The sequence below is a fragment of the Staurois parvus genome, unplaced genomic scaffold, assembly GCF_062004578.1.
Source record: "Staurois parvus isolate SC_StPar_1 unplaced genomic scaffold, SC_StPar_1.0 ptg000635l, whole genome shotgun sequence".
Taxonomy (NCBI): Eukaryota; Metazoa; Chordata; class Amphibia; order Anura; family Ranidae; genus Staurois; species Staurois parvus.
The window spans coordinates 3,600,878-3,628,150 of NW_028318431.1; the positions used below are offsets into that span (position 1 = coordinate 3,600,878).

The following is a 27,273-nucleotide window of genomic DNA, read 5'->3' on the forward strand; positions in this document are numbered from 1 at the left end:
AGGCCCACAAAACATTTCTTCAGGTAAGGAAGGGTGGAGGGGAACATTTTGAGGGAGGGGAATGTAACATGTTTCATGTACCTCCCTAAAAATTCAAACCAAGCTCAAAAAGGTGAAGTGTGTCTAACATTTGATATTGGGGACTATTTAATATTTTGCTTGCACTGATCCTTAAAAAAAATGTTTTTTTGTGTCAGTGTAATGATGCCTCAGTAATTAACATCCCACCATCATACATACAGTTATAAAAACTTACTCTTGTTCCATGGCATTAAATACTATGGCCTGTGCTGTAACAAAGCAGTTGGGGTCCACTTGCCCATCTTCACCACAGATCTTAGCTGCAAACAATGAAAAAGACAATGTCATCAGATCATTATCAACAGGCAGAGCTGCAAACACCTGTTTTCTGCTCTGTTGTAATTGTGTTGAAAGTTGGTGCTGGAGATACCAACTATGACATTTTTTACATTAAGGATGCATTCAGTTGAGCAAACATTGAACTAAGCAACCTATCCAGTCCAAAAGCAACAGGTGAAATAAATTACTTTTAGCGTTACCAAAAAGTTTACCTCCTACAGATTTAGCGGTTTGTTTACCAAAACTGGAGAATGCAAGATCTGGTACAGTTTTGCATAGAAACCAATCAACTTTCAGGTTTTATTGATTCATTGAACAAGCTGAAGTTAGAAGCAGATTGGTTTCTATGCAGAACTGCACCAGATTTTGCACCCTTCTAGTTTAGTAAATCTACCTTGAGTTTAGCAATTTAAAAGAAAGCAGTATTTGCATATGTCCAGTTGTGAATGTTTCTCTTAAAAAAAGCAAAAAAACACTAATGCTAGAATGCAATGTTTGAATTAAAGTTTTTATGTATTAGCCATCTCAGAGGAGAGAATGAACAAAAACCTGACTTAGTCTCACCATTATCACAAGACAGAGGCATGAAACCCAGTTACACAGAGTCATGTGGTCTTATAATAAGGAAGATCCCTGAACAAATCCACATGAAGAAGCTGCACCGACACTCAGGTCAGGGCTTCTCCCTATATCTGGGTATATGCAAACTTTATACCTACAACATAGTTTTCATGAACATGACAGCTAGATGTGTTTCATCTCATTAGTGCAATATTACACTTGCAGATTTTATAAAAGTAATCTCTGGGCTCGCATTCCACTAGTTAGCAAACATTCCATGTAAACACAGTTCATGAGAGTTAAAAGAAGAGGCTACAGAAATATGTTCCATTCTGCAGAGGAGTAAAGATGGATAGAATGTTAAATGAAAATTCATACATAAATTCTCAGAACATTCAAATATCATTCAAAAGATGTTTGCTTCTAACATTTGATTTTGGGATGAATTGACTTTACCAAACAAAAACCACATACACGGTTAGATAGTTTGTTCGGGAAAAAATTTCCCATCATGCTCACATAGATGGCAACTAATATGTAAGATGAAGTATGCTGCCCTAGGGTAAACCTGGAAAACAATGTCAGCACAAGTTACGGACAAGAAACCACATACACAATATAGGATATTGTAAGGAATGTAACCACTTGCCTACTGGGCACTTTTACCCCCTTCCTGCCCAGGCCAATTTTCAGCTTTCAGTGCTATCGTACTTTGAATGACAATTGCGTTGGTCATACAACACTGTACCCATGAAATTTTTATCATTTTTTTCCACACAAATAGAGCTTTCTTATGGTGGTATTTAATCATCACTGGGTGTTTTATATTTTGCACCATAAATGAAAAACAAGCGAAAATGTTGAAAAAAAAAAAAAAGTTTTCTTTGTTTCTATTATACAATTTTGCAAACAGGTAATTTTTCTTCTTCAGTGATGTGCACTGAAGAGGATGCACCGATAGGCAGCACTGATGGGCACAGATGGGCAGCACTGATAATGATAATGTCTGCTTTGACAGTTGCTGATTACCGGCAGTACTGTGACAGCATGAGGAAAGTACTGCCGATAACCGGCAAGTGTATTTACATAGTGGTCAGCTGTGATTGGACACAGCTGATCACGTGGAAAAAGGCCGCTGTAGTTGACCTTTTACCATGTCATGTGATCAGCTGTGTCTAAAAGGACACAGCGATCGCAGACAGCACCGAATACACGTCACTGGGGGCGCGTTCTGGGAGGACATCATACGACGCCCTCCCAGAACTGAACTACCGCTCTGTAACCGTCATTTGGCTACAGCACGGTAGTAAAGTGGTTAAGGATATCTGAAAGTGCCTTTACTGCACTCACATAAAAACATGGATAGGGAAATGCAGTCCACAAAAGAAGCATCACAGTGCAGCAACTACTACTCTAGATTTTCCTATATGAACGTTTGAAAAGAAACGGACATAAAAATATGGAAGCTACCAAAGTAGAGTGTGTGTGTTTTAATGCTCCAAAAATATTGTTTCTCTGCATTTTTGTACCTGTATACACTACTGGTCAAAAGTTTCAGAACATCCCTATATTTCCAGGTTTTATTGAAATTTACGCAGTTTAAGGTCTCGATGTACTCGGAAAGCATAGAACAAATAAATCGGACATAAAGTAACAATTAAATCGTTTTTTGCACCACAAAGTAATCTAAATTTTTGGCTGCTCAAAGTAGCCACCTTTTTCAGATATAACAGCCAAACACACATGTGGCACTCTTTCTACAACGGAAATCAAATATTGTTCGGAAAGTTCTTCCCAGCAGTGTTGCAGAAGTTCCCACAAATGCGTTGAACTTGTAGGTTGCTTTGCTTTCACCCTTCTGTCCAGATATTCACAAACCAGCTCAATGGGAGTTAAGTGTGGAGACTGCAGGTCAAGCAAGGATTTGAAGCCTACCATCTTGTTCTTTTCTTCTAAGGTAATTTTGATGGCCTGGAGGCAAGGTTTGGGCCATCATCTTGCTGAAGGGTGAACCCCTGACCAACTAGACATATTTCAGAGGGTATCGCATGGCACAGCAAAATTATCTGTGCAAGTCTCAGACTCTAGATCCAGCAAAACAGCCCCAGACCATCATGCTAGCTTCTCCATTTTTAAAAGTTGGTGTAACACACTGAACAACCATCCTTCAACCTACTTGACTATGTACAAAAACCATGCGTTATGGAGCAAAGATATCAGATTTTGATTAATTGGAGCAGAGGGACCCCAGTGAGAGGGATTGATAGTCCTCACTGATGTATTTAATTACGTCAGCAGAGGAACCTTGACCTTTGTGCGCTGAATAGCTGGTCAAACAAAATTAAATTTTTTTTAAAAAAAGACGAGAGGATCAGATGCAGGGGGTAATTCATTCCTTCAAGCCAGGTGGGGAGAAGGGAGGAGGAAAGCAGCTTTACACAGACCACAGAAATGGCAAGGGGACAGGGAGATACAGACAAGCTGTACAGAGATGCCGAAAGACGAAAACTGACCACTCGATCATTGAGCGGCAACCATGACTAGCGTGGTCAGTTTACAGACAGGAACAGGCAGGATCAAAAGGTATTATACAACATGAAAATGACTAAATTGCATTGCAAGATCAGGATGCAGTATATTCTGCCTTAAAAGATAGGAACATGATTTTTTTTATTAGGCTTGCATAACACTTTAATTTACTTACTTTGCTGCAGAATAACTGAGTTGTTAACCCAATACTTCTTCCCTAAAAAAAGCCATTTTGTATAACAATCAGTTTTCGCTACCTAAAACTTTTTTTTTTCCCACTTCTTGCAGTTTACCTCTTACCTTTGCACCATCTTAGGTTACTCATTTTATATTAAAAAAAAAAAAAAAACACACAACATGGAAAAGTGTGGGTGTTCTAAAACTTTTGATCAGTAGTGTATGTATAGCAGTGGCCAAAAGTTTTGAGAAGGACATTTTCATGACATTGAATGACAGTTTTGACAATGAATATTAATTTTCACAAAACCTGCTGCTTCAGTGTTTTTAGATCTTTTTGGCAGATGTTACTATGATATACTGAAGTAAAATTACAATTATTTCATAAGTGTCAAAGGCTTTTATTGATAATTACATTAAGTTTATGCAAAGAGTAATTTGCAGTGTTGACCCTTCTTTTTCAAGACCTCTGCAATTCGCCCTGGCATGCTGTATATCAACTTCTGGGCCACACCCTGACTGATGGAAGCCATTCATGCATAATCAATGCTTGGAGTTTGTCAGAAGTTGTTTTTTGTTCACCCGCCCCTTGAGGACTGACCACAAGCTCTCAATGGGATTAAGGTCTGGGGGGTTTCCTGGACATGGACCCAAAATTTGATGTTTTGTTTCCCAAGCCACTTAGTTATTGCTTTATGGCAAGGTGCTCCGTCATGTTGGAAAAGGCATGGTTTGTCACCAAACTGTTCTTGGATGGTTGGGAGAAGTTGCTCTTGGAGGATGTTTTTGTACCATTATTCATTCATGTCCGTGTTCTTAGGCAAAACTGTGAGTAAGCCCACTCTCTTGGCTGAGAAGAAACACATGAATGGTCTCAGGATGCTTTACTGTTGGCATGACACAGGACTGATGGTAGCGCTCACCTTTTCTTCTCCAAGCAAGGTTTTTTCCGGATGCCCCAAACAACTGGAATGGGGATTCAGAGAAAATTACTTTACCCCAGTCTTCAGCAGTCCAATCCCTGTACCTTTTGCCGAATACCAGTCTGAGAAGCGACTTCTTTGCTGCCGTTCTTGACACCAGGCCATCCTCCAAAAGTCTTCACCTCACTGTGCATGCAGATGCACTCACACCTGTCTGCTGCCATTCCTGAGCATGCTCTGCACTGGTGGTGCCCGATCCCGCAGCTGGATCAACTTTAGGAGACGGTCCTGGCGCTTGCTGGACTTTCTTGGGTGCCCTGAAGCCTTCTTCACAACAATTGAACCTCTCTCCTTGAAGTTCTTGATGATCCAACAAATGGTTGATTTAGGTGCAAACTTAGTAGCAGCAATACCCTTGTCTGTGAATCCGTTTTTTGTGCAAAGTAATGATGAGTGCACGTGTTTCCTGGCAGGTAACCATGGTCAACAGAGGAAGAACAATGATTTCAAGCACCACCATCCTTTTAAAGCTTCCAGTGTTATTCTAACTCAATCAACATGACAAGAGTGATCTCTAGCCTTGTCCTTGTCAACACTGACACCTGTGTTAGGGAGAAAATCACTGGCATTATGTCAGCTGGTCCTTTTGTGGCAGGGCTGAAATGCAGTGGAAATGTATTTTTTAGAATTAAGTTAATTTTCATGGCAAAGAGGGACTTTGCAATTAATTACAATTCATCTGATAACGCTTCATAACATTCTGGAGTATAAGCATATTGCCATCATAAAAACTGAGGCAACAGACTTTGTGAAAATTGATATTTGTGTCATTCTCAAAACATTTGGCCAGGACTGTACATTATATATGCAGGTTCTGCTTCAGGTTGTGCTTTGCTGATCTGCTCTGCCACGAGTCCCGTCTGATGGAATATAATAGACACTGTAGTCTATCATGGATATCCACAATGCCTCATCAGCTGTGAAAGGAGCAGCACTGTCACCCTAGAAGAGAACTATAGACCATCACCTCCTCTCCAACACAGGGGGAAGTATTCTTCAGTCTATACAGAAAGCTGGAAACACACAGACACACGGTACAGTGTATATTAATAAATGATCCTTTTATTACAAAATTATCAGTATTCAACCACATACCTACAATATCACTCCTGATCTCCTCACTGATCGGTATGGGTTTAGCAGCATCCGGAGAAATGTATTTGGTGAACGTATTTACAGCATCTCGCTCTATACCTAACAAGAAAAAAAGCTTAATACATAACATAGAAGTTCAGAACTAGCATGTTAGTATACATTTCCTAAAGTGACCCAACTACTACAAAAGACAAGGTATATTTTCACCAGACATTTCAATGGTACCCACACAATTATTGCCTAGACGGGCTGAAATTGTACCTAGATCAGGTAGCAACATCTTCACTGCAGAAATCACTGCTCCAGGTACCCAAGGCATGGCATTTGGTCATGTGATCTCTGCAGTAGGAGACCAATAGAGTTTAAAGTTTCTGATTCTTCACCCTTCAGTAGCGATCCTATGACCAGCTGCAGTTTAGGAGCCCCAAAGAAGGCAAGTATTCCAAGACCTTTGTGTATAGGTAGGGGGTATGGCCAAGTTTTCATTTAAAACATATATATATATTTTATTATACAAAGGAAATTTGCCATGAAAGAAACATGGCGACTGTACCTGCTAACTTTTTGGAATATGCTATCAGTGACCCTTTTGCTTCAATGCATTTAAACCACTAACTTGGAACAGGTATGCATGTAAGGTCTTCTGACTTTCCTGATCTGCATCCTTATCCAAGATCAGTATGTCAAAATAATGAAGCCAGCAGGGCAGGGTAACAATAACCTAACCAGCAATCACAGTGGAAGAAACCACCTTTTACCAAGAACCCTGAGAAAAAAGTGAGAGGGACATGCCCTTTCATAAACAAGGTGACTTTTGCCACTTGCTCCATGCAGAAAGCAACTATGTTTTCCCATTGTAAAAAAATATAGAATATAAACATATATATACACACACACACACACACACAAATATACATACACACGTACATACATATACATACACACACACACACATATATACACACACACTAGGGATGCACCGAAATTTTGGTGGCTGAAACATTTTGGCCGAAAACACCCTTCGGCCGTCGGCCGAAATGGAAAAAAGAAAGCACCAATACAGGTGCTGAAAAAAAAACCCTGCCCCTCGCCGTCGCCTGTCCATTCAGCCTTACCTGAGAAACCATTGATCCTGGCGCTGGGCATAGAGATGCGTGGAGGAAAGATGGCCACCACACATCTCTATGCCCTTGGAGGACCAGAGCGATGTCACTTCCCGTTCTTGCCATTTTTTTTTTTTTTAAAGCACTAGATCAATGCTTTTTTTTGATCCAATGCTTTACATTGCAGAGGAGGAGGTATTATTGACCCCATATTTCTCCATAAAGAAGACCTGTCACTAATTATTTCTATCACAAGGGATTCATGCATTTCTTGTGATAAGAATAAAACTGATAAAAAAATTTTTTTAAAGTTTCCCCCGTCCCCCCATGCTCCCACATAGTGGTGAACGCATATGCAGGCCATGACCGCATATGTTCAAACCACATGTGAGGTATTGCCACAAACGTCAGAGCAAGAGCAATAATTCTCGCACTAGACCTCCTCTGTAACTTTACACTGCTAACCTGTAGAAATTTTTAAAGCATCACCCATGGAGATTTGTAAGTACCAGAGTTTCATGCCATTCCACGAGCATGCACAATTTTAAAGCCTAACATGTTTGGTACCTGTTTACTTGCCGTAACATCCTCCTTTCATATTTTACAAAAAATTTAGGTATATATTTTTTTTTTTAATCAAAGTGTATTTTTTTTTCCAAAAATATATATTCATTTTTAAAAACTGCACATTTCGGTTTTCGGCCAAGTGCATTTTCGTTTTCGGCACCAGAATTTTCATTTTGGTGCACCACTAATGATAGATAGATAGATAGATAGATAGATAGGGGATCTATCATAGATGCTGAAAAGCTATAGTAAACAATCCACCAATCCAAATGAGAAACATATCACCTTGGTGTAGATATATTAATTTTTACTGTGAATATTCAGCTTCTAAATTACACAAAGGCCAACAGAGGCTATAAAATCTATCTAGCATTCCCAAGCATTTCATTGCGATGATCTCCAAAAACAATGCACATAAGGCAATGGCTGCACATCAATGACAAAGCCTAAGGTTACTCTAAATAAGAGCGAGGGAAGATTAATAAAAATATGTCTGTATATGTATATATACATATTATATATATATAAAATGTCTGAACAATGGTAAAGTAGAACACACAAATTTATTTATTTTTTTTTTTTTTAAGAACAGTTTTATCTTAAATGATTATTAGGGATTCTAATTTTATTGAAACATTTTTGTAGTTAAAAAAAAAAAAAAAAATTAGTCCACCACACCCTAAAAGACAATAAAAAGACCACCTCTGTTAGACCTCTGGTAAGTCACATCATGTTGCTAAAGGCCTCTCAGAGCAAAGCCCTCTGGGCTTCCATTAAAGGATAGTAACAAAATAAAATGTATCTTCGTGCAGCAGTAGAATCTCAACTATGAACCCCCCCCGCCCCCCCCTCCCCATAAGGCTTTGGTGAAGGAATGGGCAAACTGAAGTTGTTTTAACAGAAATAAACGTTGGAATATGACTTTAGCTGCATGTATTTTAGAATTGTGTAACATTATGGAAGTCTTGTAACATATATAACAAAACAAAAATAATATTCACAGTTAGGGCTCATGCACTCGGGCCATGCAATAAGTGCGCATTTTAGTGTGTGGGCAGCTGTCAGTTTTGCCCTGCAGAGAGGGGGCTGTATAATGAGGGGTTCAGTGCATCACATTGTTTACGCTTATCTTTTTAAAGAAAAATTTTGAAGTGCATAAAGTGAAGTCCCCACACTGCAGCATGATGTATTGTGCTGCAGTTCGATGCCATCCAGTGCAACACAGAAAAATACAGCATGCCTGCATTTTTACACACTACAACGTACATCACGCCAATGTGCCCCTGGTGTTTACGCAATTCAGAAAAGTGCTAATCACCCCACATACAGCAAGTGTGAACAAGTTCTTACCAATGTCAGACACTCTTAGGCCTTGTGCTGACATGCTTTGGGCTTGTGTCAATAGTATCAGTTTGAGATGCACCTGGGATCATTTGGAATTCACTGACAGATTCTTTTGACCTGCAGTTGATCCCCTGAAGGAAGAGCTGGAGGGCAGCACGCAACTCTCTGGCCTTAGAAGCCCTTTCAGTTCTGACTCTAAACTTCAAGAGTAAAGCCCCATTCATACTAGGTGAGGATGGAACTCAGATTCCCGCCCATGATTTTTTCTTTCACTTGAATGGGCAAGCCCTATGCGTGACGAAGAAGTTCCTGCATCTTTTTGGGCAGTGAGCTTTGCACTTTTTTTTTTTTCTTTAATTTTTTAACAGTGCGTTTTGTTACTTGCCAAAATGTGCATCTGCTAGCCACATTTGGAGAATTAGGAATTAATAGCACCGCAAAAACAAAGTGTGTTTTGTACGCATTCTGGTAAAGCTTGCAGAAACCCACATTACTGTATGTGTTCCCAGAACATGCAGGCATTAAATGGGACCTAAGGCATAAACAAGGCTACCTATACAGGAGCATCATGGTCTTTAACACTGCCAAAATTCACACATTTTCACAACAGAGCTGGAAAAGAACAGACTTTGGGGTTGATTTACTAAAAGAAAAGATTGTTGTCTTTGCAAAGGAATGTTCACTGAGCTTAGAAATAATGTGAAATATTGTGAAGCTGTGCTCACTTCACCAGTACTGTAATGTGCAAGAAACAAATATTATTTTCAAACTTCCCATGAGCATGGTTTAAAATAAACACAGCTTTCCTTTTATTTCAAAATAAATTCTAGCATTAAATTTGCAAAGCGTACTTTCCCTAATCATTAGGTAAATCAGCCCCAAAGACTGCTACCAAAGTTAAGCTAGGCAAGCATGTTTCAGAAAATTCTGTTGGTGTAATGCTTAAAGTAGTAGTAAGCTTTAATACTTTTACCTACAGGTAAGCCTAAAAGAAAGCTTACCTGTAGGTAAAATGTATATCTCCTAAACTCTTTTGAGAGCCGGCACATGCGCTCTAAATGAACGGCATACCTGTGCATTGGCCTGGGACGTCATCGCAACTCAGCCAGTCAGAGAGCCGCAGCTTGTAAACCCCAGAAGGAAGGAAGACCAGGTGAAGATGGAAGCCCTGTCAGCGTGACAGCACGCCGCTGGAGGGCTTCCTTTTAAGGTAAGTCCATCATAATGTGCTAGTATGCAATGCATACTAGCACATTATGACATTACCTTGCAGGGGATTTTTTCTTTTTTCTCCCCAGAGAAAACATTTACAAATTTGTAAATAGATAACTTACTCTTCATCAGTTTCTGTGACATGTCTTTCAGTCCTTCATCTGTTGGGCTGTTTCTGTTTGATGCATTAAGCATGGAAGACTGCTCATGCGAGGGTAATGTTTGATCTGTGCAGAGTTCTAGCTGGATGGCCGGCACTCGTCCAATCTTCTGTTTTGCCTGCAAATGATTTGAAGATCTGTCCTGCTTTGCAGGAGAATTCAGTCCTTTTAACCTAGACATGTGCTGTGGAACTTTAGAAGAATTTTGAGCTTGCTGAGTAGCTAATGCTAGTGATGAAACTGCAGACAAGTCTGGCCGCTTAGGAGCCGGAGATACTGGTTCTGCCAGGGAGCTGTGCTTGACTGTGTTTAAACTGTATGCTCTTATTCGGGACCAGGTCGTGGAATTAAAACTTTTTGCCTCCAGCCAGAACTTTACTAAATGTTCCATTCTGCGGAGTTCCATAAATTGGATAAAATAAGGGAGGGCCACATTGTCTTGTAGCACCTGTGCCAATGTCTTTGAAAGGCTAGACTTTGCATCCTGGGACTCATAATTCAGACACGATCGACCTAAAAAAAATTGACATTCAAGGGTTATTAAAAAAAATAAATTAAAAAATGCCCCAAATAGATTGAAGCTATTAGCTTACCAAAAATGAATATACATACATATATCAGCAATTCAGATTACAAGTACCTACTCATAAATTATATATCAGTGTTGTGTGGACTGACCAATTCATGAGTTGATTTACAAAAAAAGACACCTAGACTAGGCACTTTGCAAGTGTAGTTGCTTTAGAGTTTAGTAAATGAAGGGAAGCTCTGCTGACTCCCATCATCCAATCATGTGGAAGCCAAAAAGTCATTTGTTTGGTTTTTTTTTTTATCTTTCTTGCACATGATTGGGAATTCTTTAGAAAGTGAGGAATTACCTCATTTACTAAACTCTGCAGCACCTGCACTTTGCAAAATGAACAGCCTAGTTGCCTTTAGTAAAATCAACCCTAAAAATGTTTAAGAGGGTGAACAGCACCTAAAGGCAGTGCATCCCAAAAAAATCAAAATACAAAAATAGAGCACACAGAGGCCATCATTTATTGCTCCATTAAAGAACAATCCAGCAACTTTGGGCAAACCGGCCCTTTTAACGATTGACTGTACTATGAAGGAGAAATGGTGATACATCTGTCTTCAGGTCCTTCAGGCTGATGAGGCATATTTTATCAGCATTAGCAAAGTGAGTTTTAAAATAGGTTATACCACATATCGTTTTAAGAGTTCTGCAACTAAATTTTCTACCATTCTCCTGACATAGCGCATTAATATAGGTGGTCATATATACAGAGAACGTCAAATAATAATTTTTCAAGAAATTTGAGTTGAAAAAGGCCTTCTATACAAAGAATACAAAATAAAATGTGATAAATTCAAAACATAAAGGCTAGTAATATACAGTTGTACAAGGCTCAGACCATTCTTACCTAGGTCTCCAAAGTGTTCTGCTTCCATATGGGTTGGTTGCTTTTTAAGTGCAGCAGTTCTGCTACTTGAGTAAGAGTCCATGTTGGCTGATATGGCATTGTAAGCCACATGGCTTGGTCCAGCTGCCTCCAGTAAGGCATTGTTTTTGGGACTCCTTGATGGGGAATGTACTGGTATAGGTGCTGGATCTGGAACATAAAGACATATTTAGCCAGTCTGTACTGTATATACAGGCCCAAACAGTAAATGAAAATGTCATAATGTCCTAGTTGGAACCTTGGGGTTACTTAAGGATTTTTCATTTTTTGACCTCGTCCTCCAACTGTATTTTTGAGACTGTCTGGATGTAAGCATTACAGGTCTCATAGACCCAAACGCTACAGCTGCATCTCCAAAATGGAGCCTGAGGCTATGTGTTTTGTGAACAGCCTGAGAGGAGAAGAGGCAGAGATGCGACTTGAAGCAAAAAATATTTTGGTGTCAGCCCAAAAAACGTCTGAGTAGGCATTGAAGTACAGCAGGAGCCTTACTTCACACGTGTAAAAGAACAGATCTGAAACCTGTAGCATAAAGCCAACGTGACAGCAGGTTTCTTTTCTGAATGTATAATTTCAGTAATGCTTGCAAGTTTTATGTCCAAAGTTGCACTTAAAGAAGCTACTAGGAAGCTTTTCCAGGTCTTCAGTACTACTTTAATTCTGATGGTAACCTGCTAGCAGCTTGTATAAAGTGACAGTCAACACTCACATTATGATCTATGTATAAAGTGACATCAAATGGGGCGCCAGACCAAACCAAAACATGAAAAGAAAAAAGGGAAACCATTCTTTACAGTGTGAACTATGCTTGTGTGCCCACCACCTGTGTGAATTCCATTTGCTGCTGATTCAAAAGTGCTGGGAACGGCACTTTTCAATGTGATTGTATTATTATCCTTTAACCTCTGCGTATTTAATAAAATTTGTTACACTATGGGAAGCATCCACGTTACTTGAATGTGTGTATTGGTTTAATTGAAAAGAAGATCTTGGTGGCGTCTGCTTCCTCCATGACTTTGGGACATGCACAAACTATTATGGATCTGGTAAGCATTTAATTTTAATCCAGGGTCAGCAGCAAGTGAAATTCACACAGGTGTTCGGCACACAAGCAAGTGAGAAATCAGTGGATGGACTGTGATTTATGAACACTCTTTAATCTATGAATTGTGTTGATTTATTCAATAGATAATATTTAAGTCATGTTTGATTATTATTCAACGATATTAGCACTTTGGTTCATTTGTGAAATGTTTTCCACTGATTGGGATTGCATTTATTTGTAGTGGTGTGAGTGTCTTTTTTTATAAAAACATTATAAACTATGTTTAACATTCCCTAACTACAGCTAAAGTAAGCTTTAAAGGCTCCAATGAATGAGAAAGTAAACCAGGCCAGGATCCAAGGCACATGCTTTTGTTTTCCATTCAGCTCCACTTGTCAGTTCTGGAGGGCGTGGGAAAAAATGTTTTTAAACTCTGTCCATCTCCTCCCCGGTCCCTTCTGTACAACATTGCCGATGTGTGGGTCTTGCATGGTGGACCAGTTATTTGGGTAGTTCCCCTTTGATGACGCCATGGGCTACCTGGTGGTTCTCTGTATCATTTTTCAAAAATACTTTTGGATCATTACATTCTGTTGATTTTAGGGATTTATTTGGTGACATTTTTATTTTGTGAACTTCACCCAGCTCCTGATGAAGCTATGGATGCAAAACATATTGAGCATGAGGAGTTTCTCTATCAAGTAACCGGTTTCACGTCAATGATACCAAGTGATCTGGACTATTTCCTCAACTGATGTATATATGATCAACTGGTTCGTGATATTGCCTCTATATGGTATTTACAATAGATGCCCAGCATCAGATACATCTGAATATGTTTTAATGGATATTTTACATCTTTCTATAAAGATATGGATTTTAGCTATTTTTGATGTGTGATTCACTGACTGAGAGCCATACTGTTAAAGTTCCAGTTTACATTTTATCCTTCAATCTACAGTATGACTTTTCTCACAAATCCTCCATACTCACATAATTAACCACTTCAATACTGTGCACTTTTAGCACCTTTCTGCCCAGGCCAATTTTCAACTTTCAGCACTGTAGCACTTTGAATGACAATTGTGTGGTCAGGCTCCAATGACGCCATCTGAAACTTAACCACTTGCCCTCCAGAGGTTTTACCCCCCTTCCTGACCAGGCCATTTTTTGTGATCCGGCGCTGCGTTACTTTAAACGGACAATTGCACGGCCATGCAACGGTGTACATAAGTGAAAATTGTGTAATTTTCTTCCCACAAATAAAGCTTTCTTTCAGTGGTATTTGATCACCTGTGCGTTATTTTTTGCGCTGTAAACAAAAAAAGACCGACAAAAAAAAACAAACAAAAAAAACTATATTTTTGATATAAGACTTCTCCAGTAAAGAAATCAAATTTCTTCATAAATTTAGGCCAAAATGTATTCTGCTACATGTCTTTGCTAAAAAAAAAAAATCCCAATACATGTAAATTAATTGGTTTACATGAAAGTTATAGCGTGTACAAATGGCGGTATATATACTGGAGTTTTTTTTTATACTAGTAATGGCGGCGATCAGCGACTTATAGCAGGACTGCGGCGGGCATTCTGGCACTGGGGGGAACTGACTGCCACTGACATCCCAATGACACTAATACAGTGATCAGTGTTAATAAAAAGCACTGACACTGTACTAATGACACTGGGATTGAAGGGGGTTAACATCTGGGGCGATCGAAGGGGTTAAACTGTGTGCGGTTTTACTAGGGAAAAATACTGCTGTGTATTTCTCTGCTGTGTGGGACCCGGTGAGAGACATCTGTAGCCGCCAATGGCGGCATGGGTAGGGTGATGCAAACGTCCCCTACCTGGAAATGCAAAATCATGTATATATACACACACATGTGATTTTTTGGCAGCCCTGCCACGCTGTAGTTCTGCTGTAGGGCAGTAGGGAAGCGGTTAATGAAAGCTCAAGAAATGCTCTAAATAAGTTTTGGGGGTCCATACTGCTTTAATACAAGCGGACACCAGTGTTCAATGTTATTTTATACTTTTGTCTTTATAGTGAAGGGGGGGGGGGGGGGACTTGAACATGCCAGGTAGTTGAACTGCCAACATGTGCTTGCTGAAGTCCTTTACTGACCTAAGCTGCTCTGTACGTACGGTACATGTTGCACTAACCAGAAATGTGGGGGAGTCGCCTTTCACGTTCAAACCAGTATTTCCCCCAAAAAAATAAAACCTTGAGGCTTCCAGAGAATAGAATTCCAACTTATATTTTTGGGCTGACACCAAAATATTTTTTGCTACAATAATATTATTAGTTTATAGTCCCCTTTCACATGGGGTGTACTAAAAGTGTACACACGTGGAGGGCTGCATTTACCCACACATGTATGCACAGGTGTTCTGTGCATCCCCATGCAGGCAGTCCTATTGATGTTAATTAAGACACAGTGGTTGCATGGACTGCATGTCCGTGCAGCCACTGTGTCCCAAATCACATCAACTAGACTGCTGGCACAGGGATGGCAGAGAACAAGCTGTGCATCCAAGTGCAGATAAACGTGGTCCTCCGCAGGCATTTTAGTATGCCCAATGTGAACAGGGCCTTAACCACTTGGCGCCAACCGCCTTCCGGCCCTTTAAGAGTTCTAAAAGTCGGGAGGTAGGCTTTAGCATCATGTGACCGCTGTGATTGGCACAGGTGTCACATGATCAAAAAGCTCCCGATCGCAAGTATGTATATGTATCAGGAGTTTACCGATCCCCGTCGGCTACCATGCTGGGAGTGCGCTCTCAGCGCAGTAAATTGTTTTACCAGGGCCACATATATGCGGGTCCTCGGCGTTACGGCCCACCCACCAAGCAGCCACATATATGCTTACGGCTGGCGCCAACAGGTTAAACTGCATACAACAACAAAAACCGTGAAATCCGTTCATAAAAGGAAAAAAATAAAATAAAATAGTACAACCTCTAACTGTTTTGACATCTGGTTTCTCCTGGTCTTTTCCTTTAACTATAAAAGAAGAAAAAAAAAGCATTTGTTAGTCAAAACAACTCTAAACGCTCTTATTAAAAAATGTGTTTCAAAGAAAACAATACAATTAAGGTGGGGTGGGTTTGGTCAGAATCTCAGAATTATTTACAAGACAATCCCACCAAATACTAATATTTATTTAAAGGTAGATGACAATAAAACATCAAGCACAATTATTAATTCTCTCTGGACCATCAGTTATAAGATCACCGAACCAAGGCCTCTAACTTGGAATACATACAAAAAAATGTATTTTCCTTCATTCACAAAGTTAAAGTAAGTTGGAACTTACAAAGTGAAGATTCAGTATCCTTTAGGAAACATTTAGTGATATTAAAGTGATTCTAAAGGCTGAAGCTTTTTTAGCCTCTTGCATTCTATGCAGGAGAGTAAAAAACCTTCAGTGTGCAGCTCCCCCCTCCCCCAATACTTACCTGAGCCCGATCCCAAACCAGCAATGTGCACAAGAGCAGTGGCTCTCCCAGGTTTCTCCCTCCTCACTGGCCATTGGCTCCTGCCAATCACAGGCAGTCAGGAGGAAGTGGGGGGCAGGAGTGAGCTGTGGTCTGTGGGTCTTATGGACACACAGAGGCAGCTCGGGAGCGACCATGTACAAGTGTTTCCAGAGCAAGCAGCTTGCTCTGGGGGAACTCAGCAGGGGGAGGGGCCAAAATTGCAGGGGACCCAAGGAGAAGGATCAAGGCTGCTTTGTGCAAAACCATTACACAGAACCATTGAACAGATCAGGTAAATATGACGTTTGTTTTTTGTATCTCAATCTGTCATATCACTAATTTGACCTAAGCAGTGCTCTGAAAAGCTGGATCCCCCCCAAAACAAGCCATGCACTTCCTGGTAAGTGAGAATACCTAGAGTCTCATAGCTGCAGTGAGATATTTGGAAGATTTAAGGAAGTCACTACTGTGCTGCCTGCTGAAGTGGAATGACAATCTCATTCTCCATCTATGCTTTTGGAACCTCTCCTGCTGTTTCTTGTGCATTCCATAGGAATTTATTAGATCATCAGTCATGAGGGGGCAGCTCTGACCCTGAGGATGCAAAGTTCTCTCCAAAATGGTTGCCTTCACACAGGTACGCAAGTGTGCAGAGCAAGGATTGGTAAATCAGTAATGCAGAAGAGATCAGCTGTTGCAAGCCTACAGGCAATACTGGTGGCTCTCTCTTTGCCCTTTGCCTGTCTTTACTGGGCACAGGTTCCACAGTTCAGGTTTTCACCAAAGATGAATTCCAAGTTTCCCATCATTTTAACTAGTTAGGGCCAAGCTGACCCAAAGGAATGGTTTCCATTTCCAAGTGATTCCGTCGCTGTGTGTGTTCTACTGCTGTAGAATCAGCTACACGTAGTAATTAGTACTGTGTTCTGCAGCAGCAAAGGTGACTTTCTGCCTGCTTCCGGAACAAAATATAATAGACCCACATGCTTCTCAGCCATTCAGGATAAGCCTTGTATTTTTATCAATATAAAGCTTACTGATTGGCTGAGATGCACAAGAAGCACAGCACTGTATACTGGATATAAGCAATGCTACTATAGTACGATACAGGGCCCATAATGTCCATATCATTCCTAATAGAAATAGTTCATGGGAATAGATGCTTCCATATTGTGTCACTCAACCACTTCTCTTTGGCCTCATTCACACAGGGCGTACAATACAACACACCCCTACAGGGTCACGTTTACCTGCACAGGGATGCACAGGTGTTCCATGCATCCCCATGCAGGCAGTCCTACTGAGTTCAGGGATCTGTGCCTGCACCAATGTCATATTTGGACACAGTGGCTGTGTCTGTGCAGCTGCTGTGTCCCAAAAGACATCACTGAGACTGCCTGCAGGGGGATGTGCGTAACACCTGTGTATCCTATGCAGCTAAACACGGCCCATGCACGGCGTACAGTATTGTATGCCCCATATGAATGAGATGTATGAAGTATTATTTATACAAAGTCTTTCACAGCAGACAATCTAAAGTTTCGTCAAAATCAAATTATGCAGTCATTAAAGTCATTATGCAGATACGTCAGTTAAAATAAAATATTTTCAATCATTATTCCCCCATCCTTATTGGGCCTCAAAATGTGAAATGGGCCACTAAAAAAACTACCTTTATTTTTACTGGACTTTACAGCAAGACGAAATTTAACAAACATTATTTTGAAAGGAAAGTAAATCTGTAAGTATGTAGGATGTCATTGTTGACCTCTCCTCCTGAAAATGTTTCTTGCTTTGCTGTCATGGTATTGTCAGGGGTGTGGAAATTTAAAAAAAAAAAAAAACCCTACTTGTCCCTCATGACAATCTACTTGTCCTGATTAAAAAAAATATACAGTATACTTTTTTCCCAGAATGGAAAATATGAAGGGTTGATGTTTCTTATTAGGCAGAGGTGCTTCTAGGAATAAACTAAAAAAATCCCAGCGCCAATCAAAGAAAGTGTACAATTATGCAGCTGTGCACCAGTGAAAACCACCAATAATAAATAACACAAAAAACAGCGCAAAAATTAAATAAATAAAAATAATCACAAATAAATAAATGTCCGTGCAAATTATTTTTTTATATATTTTTGCACGGACATTTATTTATTTGTGCTTCTAGGAATGTCTGGGGCCTTTACAAATGAAAAACGGGCTTTATGGTGACAAACTTTTAATGTTTTTTAGTTTTTGCAGAAAACTTCCTAGAACCCCCAAACATTATATATTTTTTTAAACATCCCTTGTGACAGCATTAGGCAGTAACAGGCACTCCTTATGGATCCCTCTTCTTAAAAGCATTTGATCACACCAAAATTGGGTAATCAAATGCTTTCCTTATTATAAAAATGGGGCCGGGGAAACTGGTGGTGATCTATGCTCATTGCTTCCTTTTTTTTTTCTAGATCAGAGGCAGACAGAGTGGTTCTGGTTCTGAGCTGGCTGCTTGATCGGGTGGGAAGGAACAGCTCACCAGGGCTTTTTTTTTTTCTCAGAGAATAGGTGCAGGAACTCAACCATGTCCTCACTGCCTAACAGTGGGAGGGTCCTAATGGAGAATTGTTAAATACCAGTAGTGCACAGGGTTCAGGAGAGCGCTGCGCACAGACGGCAGGCTTCGGGAGAGCGCTGCGCACAGAGGGCAGGCTTCGGGAGAGCGCTGCGCACAGACGGCAGGCTTCGGGAGAGCGCTGCGCACAGAGGGCAGGCTTCGGGAGAGCGCTGCGCACAGAGGGCAGGCTTCGGGAGAGCGCTGCGCACAGAGGGCAGGCTTCGGGAGAGCGCTGCGCACAGAGGGCAGGCTTCGGGAGAGCGCTGCGCACAGAGGGCAGGCTTCGGGAGAGCGCTGCGCACAGAGGGCAGGCTTCGGGAGAGCGCTGCGCACAGAGGGCAGGCTTCGGGAGAGCGCTGCGCACAGAGGGCAGGCTTCGGGAGAGCGCTGCGCACAGAGGGCAGGCTTCGGGAGAGCGCTGCGCACAGAGGGCAGGCTTCGGGAGAGCGCTGCGCACAGAGGGCAGGCTTCGGGAGAGCGCTGCGCACAGAGGGCAGGCTTCGGGAGAGCGCTGCGCACAGAGGGCAGGCTTCGGGAGAGCGCTGCGCACAGAGGGCAGGCTTCGGGAGAGCGCTGCGCACAGAGGGCAGGCTTCGGGAGAGCGCTGCGCACAGAGGGCAGGCTTCGGGAGAGCGCTGCGCACAGAGGGCAGGCTTCGGGAGAGAGCTGCGCACAGAGGGCAGGCTTCGGGAGAGCGCTGCGCACAGAGGGCAGGCTTCGGGAGAGCGCTGCGCACAGAGGGCAGGCTTCGGGAGAGCGCTGCGCACAGAGGGCAGGCTTCGGGAGAGCCCTGCGCACAGAGGGCAGGCTTCGGGAGAGCCCTGCGCACAGAGGGCAGGCTTCGGGAGAGCCCTGCGCACAGAGGGCAGGCTTCGGGAGAGCCCTGCGCACAGAGGGCAGGCTTCGGGAGAGCGCTGCGCACAGAGGGCAGGCTTCGGGAGAGCGCTGCGCACAGAGGGCAGGCTTCGGGAGAGCGCTGCGCACAGAGGGCAGGCTTCGGGAGAGCGCTGCGCACAGAGGGCAGGCTTCGGGAGAGCGCTGCGCACAGAGGGCAGGCTTCGGGAGAGCGCTGCGCACAGAGGGCAGGCTTCGGGAGAGCGCTGCGCACAGAGGGCAGGCTTCGGGAGAGCGCTGCGCACAGAGGGCAGGCTTCGGGAGAGCGCTGCGCACAGAGGGCAGGCTTCGGGAGAGCGCTGCGCACAGAGGGCAGGCTTCGGGAGAGCGCTGCGCACAGAGGGCAGGCTTCGGGAGAGCGCTGCGCACAGAGGGCAGGCTTCGGGAGAGAGCTGCGCACAGAGGGCAGGCTTCGGGAGAGCGCTGCGCACAGAGGGCAGGCTTCGGGAGAGCGCTGCGCACAGAGGGCAGGCTTCGGGAGAGCGCTGCGCACAGAGGGCAGGCTTCGGGAGAGCGCTGCGCACAGAGGGCAGGCTTCGGGAGAGCGCTGCGCACAGAGGGCAGGCTTCGGGAGAGCGCTGCGCACAGAGGGCAGGCTTCGGGAGAGCGCTGCGCACAGAGGGCAGGCTTCGGGAGAGCGCTGCGCACAGAGGGCAGGCTTCGGGAGAGCGCTGCGCACAGAGGGCAGGCTTCGGGAGAGCGCTGCGCACAGAGGGCAGGCTTCGGGAGAGCGCTGCGCACAGAGGGCAGGCTTCGGGAGAGCGCTGCGCACAGAGGGCAGGCTTCGGGAGAGCGCTGCGCACAGAGGGCAGGCTTCGGGAGAGAGCTGCGCACAGAGGGCAGGCTTCGGGAGAGCGCTGCGCACAGAGGGCAGGCTTCGGGAGAGCGCTGCGCACAGAGGGCAGGCTTCGGGAGAGCGCTGCGCACAGAGGGCAGGCTTCGGGAGAGCCCTGCGCACAGAGGGCAGGCTTCGGGAGAGCCCTGCGCACAGAGGGCAGGCTTCGGGAGAGCCCTGCGCACAGAGGGCAGGCTTCGGGAGAGCCCTGCGCACAGAGGGCAGGCTTCGGGAGAGCCCTGCGCACAGAGGGCAGGCTTCGGGAGAGCGCTGCGCACAGAGGGCAGGCTTCGGGAGAGCGCTGCGCACAGAGGGCAGGCTTCGGGAGAGCGCTGCGCACAGAGGGCAGGCTTCGGGAGAGCGCTGCGCACAGAGGGCAGGCTTCGGGAGAGCGCTGCGCACAGAGGGCAGGCTTCGGGAGAGCGCTGCGCACAGAGGGCAGGCTTCGGGAGAGCGCTGCGCACAGAGGGCAGGCTTCGGGAGAGCGCTGCGCACAGAGGGCAGGCTTCGGGAGAGCGCTGCGCACAGAGGGCAGGCTTCGGGAGAGAGCTGCGCACAGAGGGCAGGCTTCGGGAGAGCGCTGCGCACAGAGGGCAGGCTTCGGGAGAGCGCTGCGCACAGAGGGCAGGCTTCGGGAGAGCGCTGCGCACAGAGGGCAGGCTTCGGGAGAGCGCTGCGCACAGAGGGCAGGCTTCGGGAGAGCGCTGCGCACAGAGGGCAGGCTTCGGGAGAGCGCTGCGCACAGAGGGCAGGCTTCGGGAGAGCGCTGCGCACAGAGGGCAGGCTTCGGGAGAGCGCTGCGCACAGAGGGCAGGCTTCGGGAGAGCGCTGCGCACAGAGGGCAGGCTTCGGGAGAGCGCTGCGCACAGAGGGCAGGCTTCGGGAGAGCGCTGCGCACAGAGGGCAGGCTTCGGGAGAGCGCTGCGCACAGAGGGCAGGCTTCGGGAGAGCGCTGCGCACAGAGGGCAGGCTTCGGGAGAGCGCTGCGCACAGAGGGCAGGCTTCGGGAGAGCGCTGCGCACAGAGGGCAGGCTTCGGGAGAGCGCTGCGCACAGAGGGCAGGCTTCGGGAGAGCGCTGCGCACAGAGGGCAGGCTTCGGGAGAGCGCTGCGCACAGAGGGCAGGCTTCGGGAGAGCGCTGCGCACAGAGGGCAGGCTTCGGGAGAGCGCTGCGCACAGAGGGCAGGCTTCGGGAGAGCGCTGCGCACAGAGGGCAGGCTTCGGGAGAGCGCTGCGCACAGAGGGCAGGCTTCGGGAGAGCGCTGCGCACAGAGGGCAGGCTTCGGGAGAGCGCTGCGCACAGAGGGCAGGCTTCGGGAGAGCGCTGCGCACAGAGGGCAGGCTTCGGGAGAGCGCTGCGCACAGAGGGCAGGCTTCGGGAGAGCGCTGCGCACAGAGGGCAGGCTTCGGGAGAGCGCTGCGCACAGAGGGCAGGCTTCGGGAGAGCGCTGCGCACAGAGGGCAGGCTTCGGGAGAGCGCTGCGCACAGAGGGCAGGCTTCGGGAGAGCGCTGCGCACAGAGGGCAGGCTTCGGGAGAGCGCTGCGCACAGAGGGCAGGCTTCGGGAGAGCGCTGCGCACAGAGGGCAGGCTTCGGGAGAGCGCTGCGCACAGAGGGCAGGCTTCGGGAGAGCGCTGCGCACAGAGGGCAGGCTTCGGGAGAGCGCTGCGCACAGAGGGCAGGCTTCGGGAGAGCGCTGCGCACAGAGGGCAGGCTTCGGGAGAGCGCTGCGCACAGAGGGCAGGCTTCGGGAGAGCGCTGCGCACAGAGGGCAGGCTTCGGGAGAGCGCTGCGCACAGAGGGCAGGCTTCGGGAGAGCGCTGCGCACAGAGGGCAGGCTTCGGGAGAGCGCTGCGCACAGAGGGCAGGCTTCGGGAGAGCGCTGCGCACAGAGGGCAGGCTTCGGGAGAGCGCTGCGCACAGAGGGCAGGCTTCGGGAGAGCGCTGCGCACAGAGGGCAGGCTTCGGGAGAGCGCTGCGCACAGAGGGCAGGCTTCGGGAGAGCGCTGCGCACAGAGGGCAGGCTTCGGGAGAGCGCTGCGCACAGAGGGCAGGCTTCAGGAGAGCGCTGCGCACAGAGGGCAGGCTTCAGGAGAGCGCTGCGCACAGAGGGCAGGCTTCAGGAGTGTGTTATGTGCAGAGTTCATGAGTGAGTTGTGTACAGAGTGCAGGGCTCAGAAATTTATATCTCAGTTTACAACCCCCCCTCTTCCCACCCCCAAATCATCTCTACCCCCACCTACAGAGTATCAGAGAGAGGGGCTGCTGCAAAAGAGCAGCTGCAACTTACAGTAGGAGTGCAGTGTTAAGTGGGGAGAGGGGGCTAAGGGATGATAGGCGATGACATTGGTGCCAAGTTTATAAGGCACTGGTACTAAATGGGGAGAGGAGGCAATGTGCTAATTTCTAATATGGGGGAGAGGGGGAATATTGAGGATTAGGGGGGAGAAGAGGAACATCAGGGATAAGTGGAGAAGAGGGGGACATTTGGGATAATTGAGAGGAGAGGGAGGGTATTAGATAAGTGGAGGGAGAGAAGGGACATTGGGAATTAGTGGAAAAGAGGGAGACACTGGGGATAAGTGGGGGGGGGGATTGGAGATAAGGGGGGGAGAAGGGGACATTTGGGATAGGTGGGGGGAGAGGGGAACATTTGGGACAACTGGGGGACATTTGGGACAACTGGGGGGAGGAAGGGGGCATTGGGGATAAGTGGGAGAGGGAGGGGGACATTGCGGGAAAGTGGGAGAGGGAGGGGGACATTGCAGAAAAGTGGGAGAGGAGGGGGGGGGGTATTGGGGATAAGTAAGGTGGAGAGGGAGAACATTTGGGATAAGTGGGAGAAGAGGGTGAACACCGGGATTAGTGAAGGGACAGGAAGAACATTGGGGATCAATGGAGGGAGATGTCCATTACAGGTGGGGTACAGTAGCACACCCATTCCTGGAACAGCAGAGGAGCAGAGCTCTGAGCAGTAGCTGCATGGACTGGAGGTGGCTCAGTGTCCCAGGACTGACAGCCAAAAGGAAGAAGTCAGGAAAGTATGTATGCACTTCTTGTGGAAAGAGGAGCAAAACTCCCAGTTCTGGCTTTTCATTGCAGAGGATTATTAGCTGCAGTAGAGTGCGGGGTGAGGACAGGCTGGAACACGATACATTAAGGGATGTTTCATAGGAGCTAGGAGTCCCTGTATTGTTCTTTCACTCAGAACGGCAACTGCACTGAAGGAAACACCACTCCCCCGCCCTCTCCTCTGCTGTCATGTGCAGAGCACTGAGGGGTTTGTGCTGCGGGACTATCAGCCAGGCTTCTGTCTTCAGCTTCTGCCAGTGCCAGAGTAGCCCGCAGCAGGGCTAAACGCAGAACAAAACTTCTTGCCTAGCGCCAGTAACTGTATGTCCCGGGCGATAGGAATTAAGCATCCCTGTATTGTAGTAACTTTCTAAATCAACTTAAACAAGTGTGCAGGTCAGAGGTTTAGACTTCACTTGCTGCATACTTATAGGGGATCATTTATTCAAAACATTAAAATTAGAGACTGCCAGGTAACTAATATGTTCATAAGGAGGTTGCCAACGGTGACCTCCATATTACCCTTAGCACATGCTTCCATGTAGGCTAAACACCAAGTGGCCCATTGAGTCTGCCCCATTTTGTTTTTTTTATTTATACGTTTTTGGGTTTTTTTATTCACTTTTTTGTCTGAGCTTCAGTGTTGTGTGCTATTAACCCTCGGATTCCTAGTGCCAGACATGTTCATGTTAGCAAACCCACTAACTCATAAGAAACAAGGCTTTGTAAACACATGAACAAAGGGATCTGTGTTTCAGCATGCCACTAACATTTTCCAATCGTCCAGCTTTCTTATATCCTCCTTCAATGGCACACAAGAAACAATAATGAGATGCTGTGTGCTAAAGATTATATGGCCAAATGCTGCAAATGCCTAGAGGGTAACAAACATAACAAGACTACTAAACTAATACATGTAATTTTATTTGACATTATAAACTGCTAGATACAGCACTAGGAGCTAAATTATTCTCATCACACAGAAAATGAAAATACAGACAGCAAAATACTCCAGTTTAACACAATAATATAGGAAGAAAGATGCAGGATCAGGCTAACAGAGGCACCCTGGGGGGACAGTGTACCCGACATACAGTGCCTTGAAAAAGTCTTCATACCTCTTAAAATTCTCCACATTTTGTCAGGTTACAACCAAAAACGTACATTTATTTTATTGGGATTTTATGTGATAGACCAACACAAAGTGGCACATAATTGTGAAGTGGAAGGAAAATGATAAATAGTTTTCAACATTTTTTACAAATATCTGAAAAGTGTGGCGTGCATTTGTATTCAGTCCCACTGAGTCAATACTTTGTAGAACCACCTTTTGCTGCAATTACAGCTGCAAGTCTTTTTGGGGATGTCTCAACCAGCTTTGCACATCTAGAGAGGGAAATTTTTGCCCATTCTTCTTTGCAAAATAGCTCAAGCTCTGTCAGATTGGATGGAGAGCGTCTGTGAACAGCATTTTTCAAGTCTTGCCACAGATTCTCAATTGGATTTAGGTCTGGACTTTGACTGGGCCATTCTAACACATGAATATGCTTTGATCTAAACCATTCCATTGTAGTTCTGGCTTTATGTTTAGGGTTGTTATCCTGCTGGAAGGTAAACCTCCGCCCCAAGTAAATGTATAGTCCTCCTGCGCTTAATGGATAATCTAACCAATCTCCTAAAAAAGCTGCCAGCACTAGGTCTGATACCCAACAGTTGGTTTAAAATGTATAAAAAGGCAGTGCAGCACTCCACAAAAAATATACAATAAAAATAAATATAAATCACACATAAATAAACGAATAGATAGTGACCAGACACATAGGAAACTAGCAATAGCCGTGCCCCCCTATTTATTTATTTTTATTAATTGTATATTTTTTGTGTAGCGCTGCACTACCTTTTTATACATTTTAAACCTCCGCCCCAGTCTCCTCTTTTACAGACTAACAGGTTTCCTTCTAGAATTGCCCAGTATTTGGCTCCATCCATATTGCCATCAACTCAACATCAACCAGCTTCTCTGTCCCTGCTGCAGAAAAGCTTCCCCCCACAACATGATGCTGCCACCACGTTTCACGATGGGGATGGTGTGTTCAGGGTGATGTGCAGTGTTCATTTTCTACTAGCATTTTGCTTTAAGGACAAAGTTCAATTTTGGATTCATCTGACCAGAGCACCTTCTTCCATATGCTTGCAGTGTTCCCCACATGGCTTCTTGCAAACTAGACTTCTTTTGGCTTTCTTTCAACAATGGCTTTATTCTTGCCACTCCTTCATAAAGGCCAGATTTGTAAAGTGCACAACTTAATAGTTGTCCTGTAGACAGATTCTCCCACCTGAGCTGTGGATCTCTGCAGCTCCTCCTGAGTTACCATGGGCCTCTTGACCTGTCAGTTTAGGTGGACGGCCATATCTTGGTAGGTTTGCAGTTGTGCCATACTCCATACTCCAGTTGTGCCATACTGATGGATTGAACAGTGGTCTGTGAAATGTTTAAAGCTTGGGATATTTTTTTTTTTTTTTTTAGAACCTAACCCTTCTTTAAATTTCTCCACAACTTTATCCCCGATCCTGTCTGGTGTGTTTGCTGGACTTCATGATGCTGTTTGAATGTTCTTTAACAAACCTCTGAAGGCTTCACAGAACAGCTGTATTTATACTGAGATTAAATTACAAACAGGTGGACTCTATTTACTAATTCGGTGACTTCTGAAGGCAATTGGTTCCACTAGATTTTAGTTAGGGGTATAAAAGTAAAGGGGACTGAATACAACTGCACATCGCAGTTTTCAGATATTTGTAAAAAAAAATTGAAAACCATTTATCATTTTCCTTCCACTTCACAATTATGCACCAATTTGTGTTGGTCTATCACATAAAATCCCAATAAAATACATTTAAGTTCTTGGTTGTAACTGCAGAAGCTATGATGTCATCATTCTACCACATCTGAAAATAGAATGAGGAGCCACTTTGTGTGCGTCAAGCAGCTATCACCGCAGGTAATAGCTGGCCATGCAGACAGCCACAGATAGCTGTGGTCGCCAGCAAATGGTCACTGAAATGTACAGGGCTCAGCAGCCACAACTATCAGCTCACAGGTGGCAAAAACAACAGTAGGAATCAGCAGATTCTTGCTGTTTTTTGCACAGGGACTATTCGCCCAAGCAAATGTAGCCTTAGCCGGGAACTGACTAGAGCAATGCAGGCCATGCACGATTAGAAAATTGTTCAAAAAAAAAAAAAAAACGGTCACACACTATATTGCCAAAAGTATTGGGGCGCCTACCTTTACACGCACATGAACTTTAATGGCATCCCAGTCTTAGTCCGTAGGGTTCAATATTGAGTTGGCCCACCCTTTGCACCTATAACAGCTTCAACTCTTCTGGGAAGGCTGTCCACAAGGTTTAGGAGTGTATCAATGGGAATGTCTGACCATTCTTTCAGAATTACATTTGTGAGGTCAGGCAGTGATGTCAGAGGAGAAGGCCTGGCTCGCAGTCTCCGCTCTAAATCATCCCACAGGTGTTCTACTGGGTTGAGGTCAGGACTCTCTGCAAGCCAGTCAAGTTTCCCCACCCCAAACTAGCTCATCCACGTCTTTATGAACCTTGTTTTGTGCACTGTTGCGCAGTCATGTTGGAACAGGAAGGGGCCATCCCCAAACTGTTTCCACAAAGTTGGGAACATGAAATTGTCAAAAATGTCTTGGTATGCTGACACCTTAAGAGTTCCCTTTTTTCTGGAACTAAAAGGGCCAAGCCCAACCCCTGAAACACAACCCCACA

At 45.0% G+C, this 27,273-nt stretch overlaps 1 protein-coding gene across 1 annotated transcript in view; it reads right to left on the reverse strand.

The window, feature by feature from the left end:
- The window catches only part of AKAP10 (A-kinase anchoring protein 10), an 83,122-nt gene that overhangs the window by 30,593 nt on the left and 25,256 nt on the right, over positions 1–27,273 (reverse strand). Inside the window, exons 2-6 of the mRNA XM_089693661.1 lie at positions 15,566–15,610; positions 11,520–11,708; positions 10,054–10,605; positions 5,706–5,804; positions 257–341 (exon numbers count right to left, since the gene is read on the reverse strand). Coding sequence (XP_089549787.1) covers positions 257–341; positions 5,706–5,804; positions 10,054–10,605; positions 11,520–11,708; positions 15,566–15,610 — 970 coding nt within the window. The remainder of the gene's footprint in view (positions 1–256; positions 342–5,705; positions 5,805–10,053; positions 10,606–11,519; positions 11,709–15,565; positions 15,611–27,273) is intronic.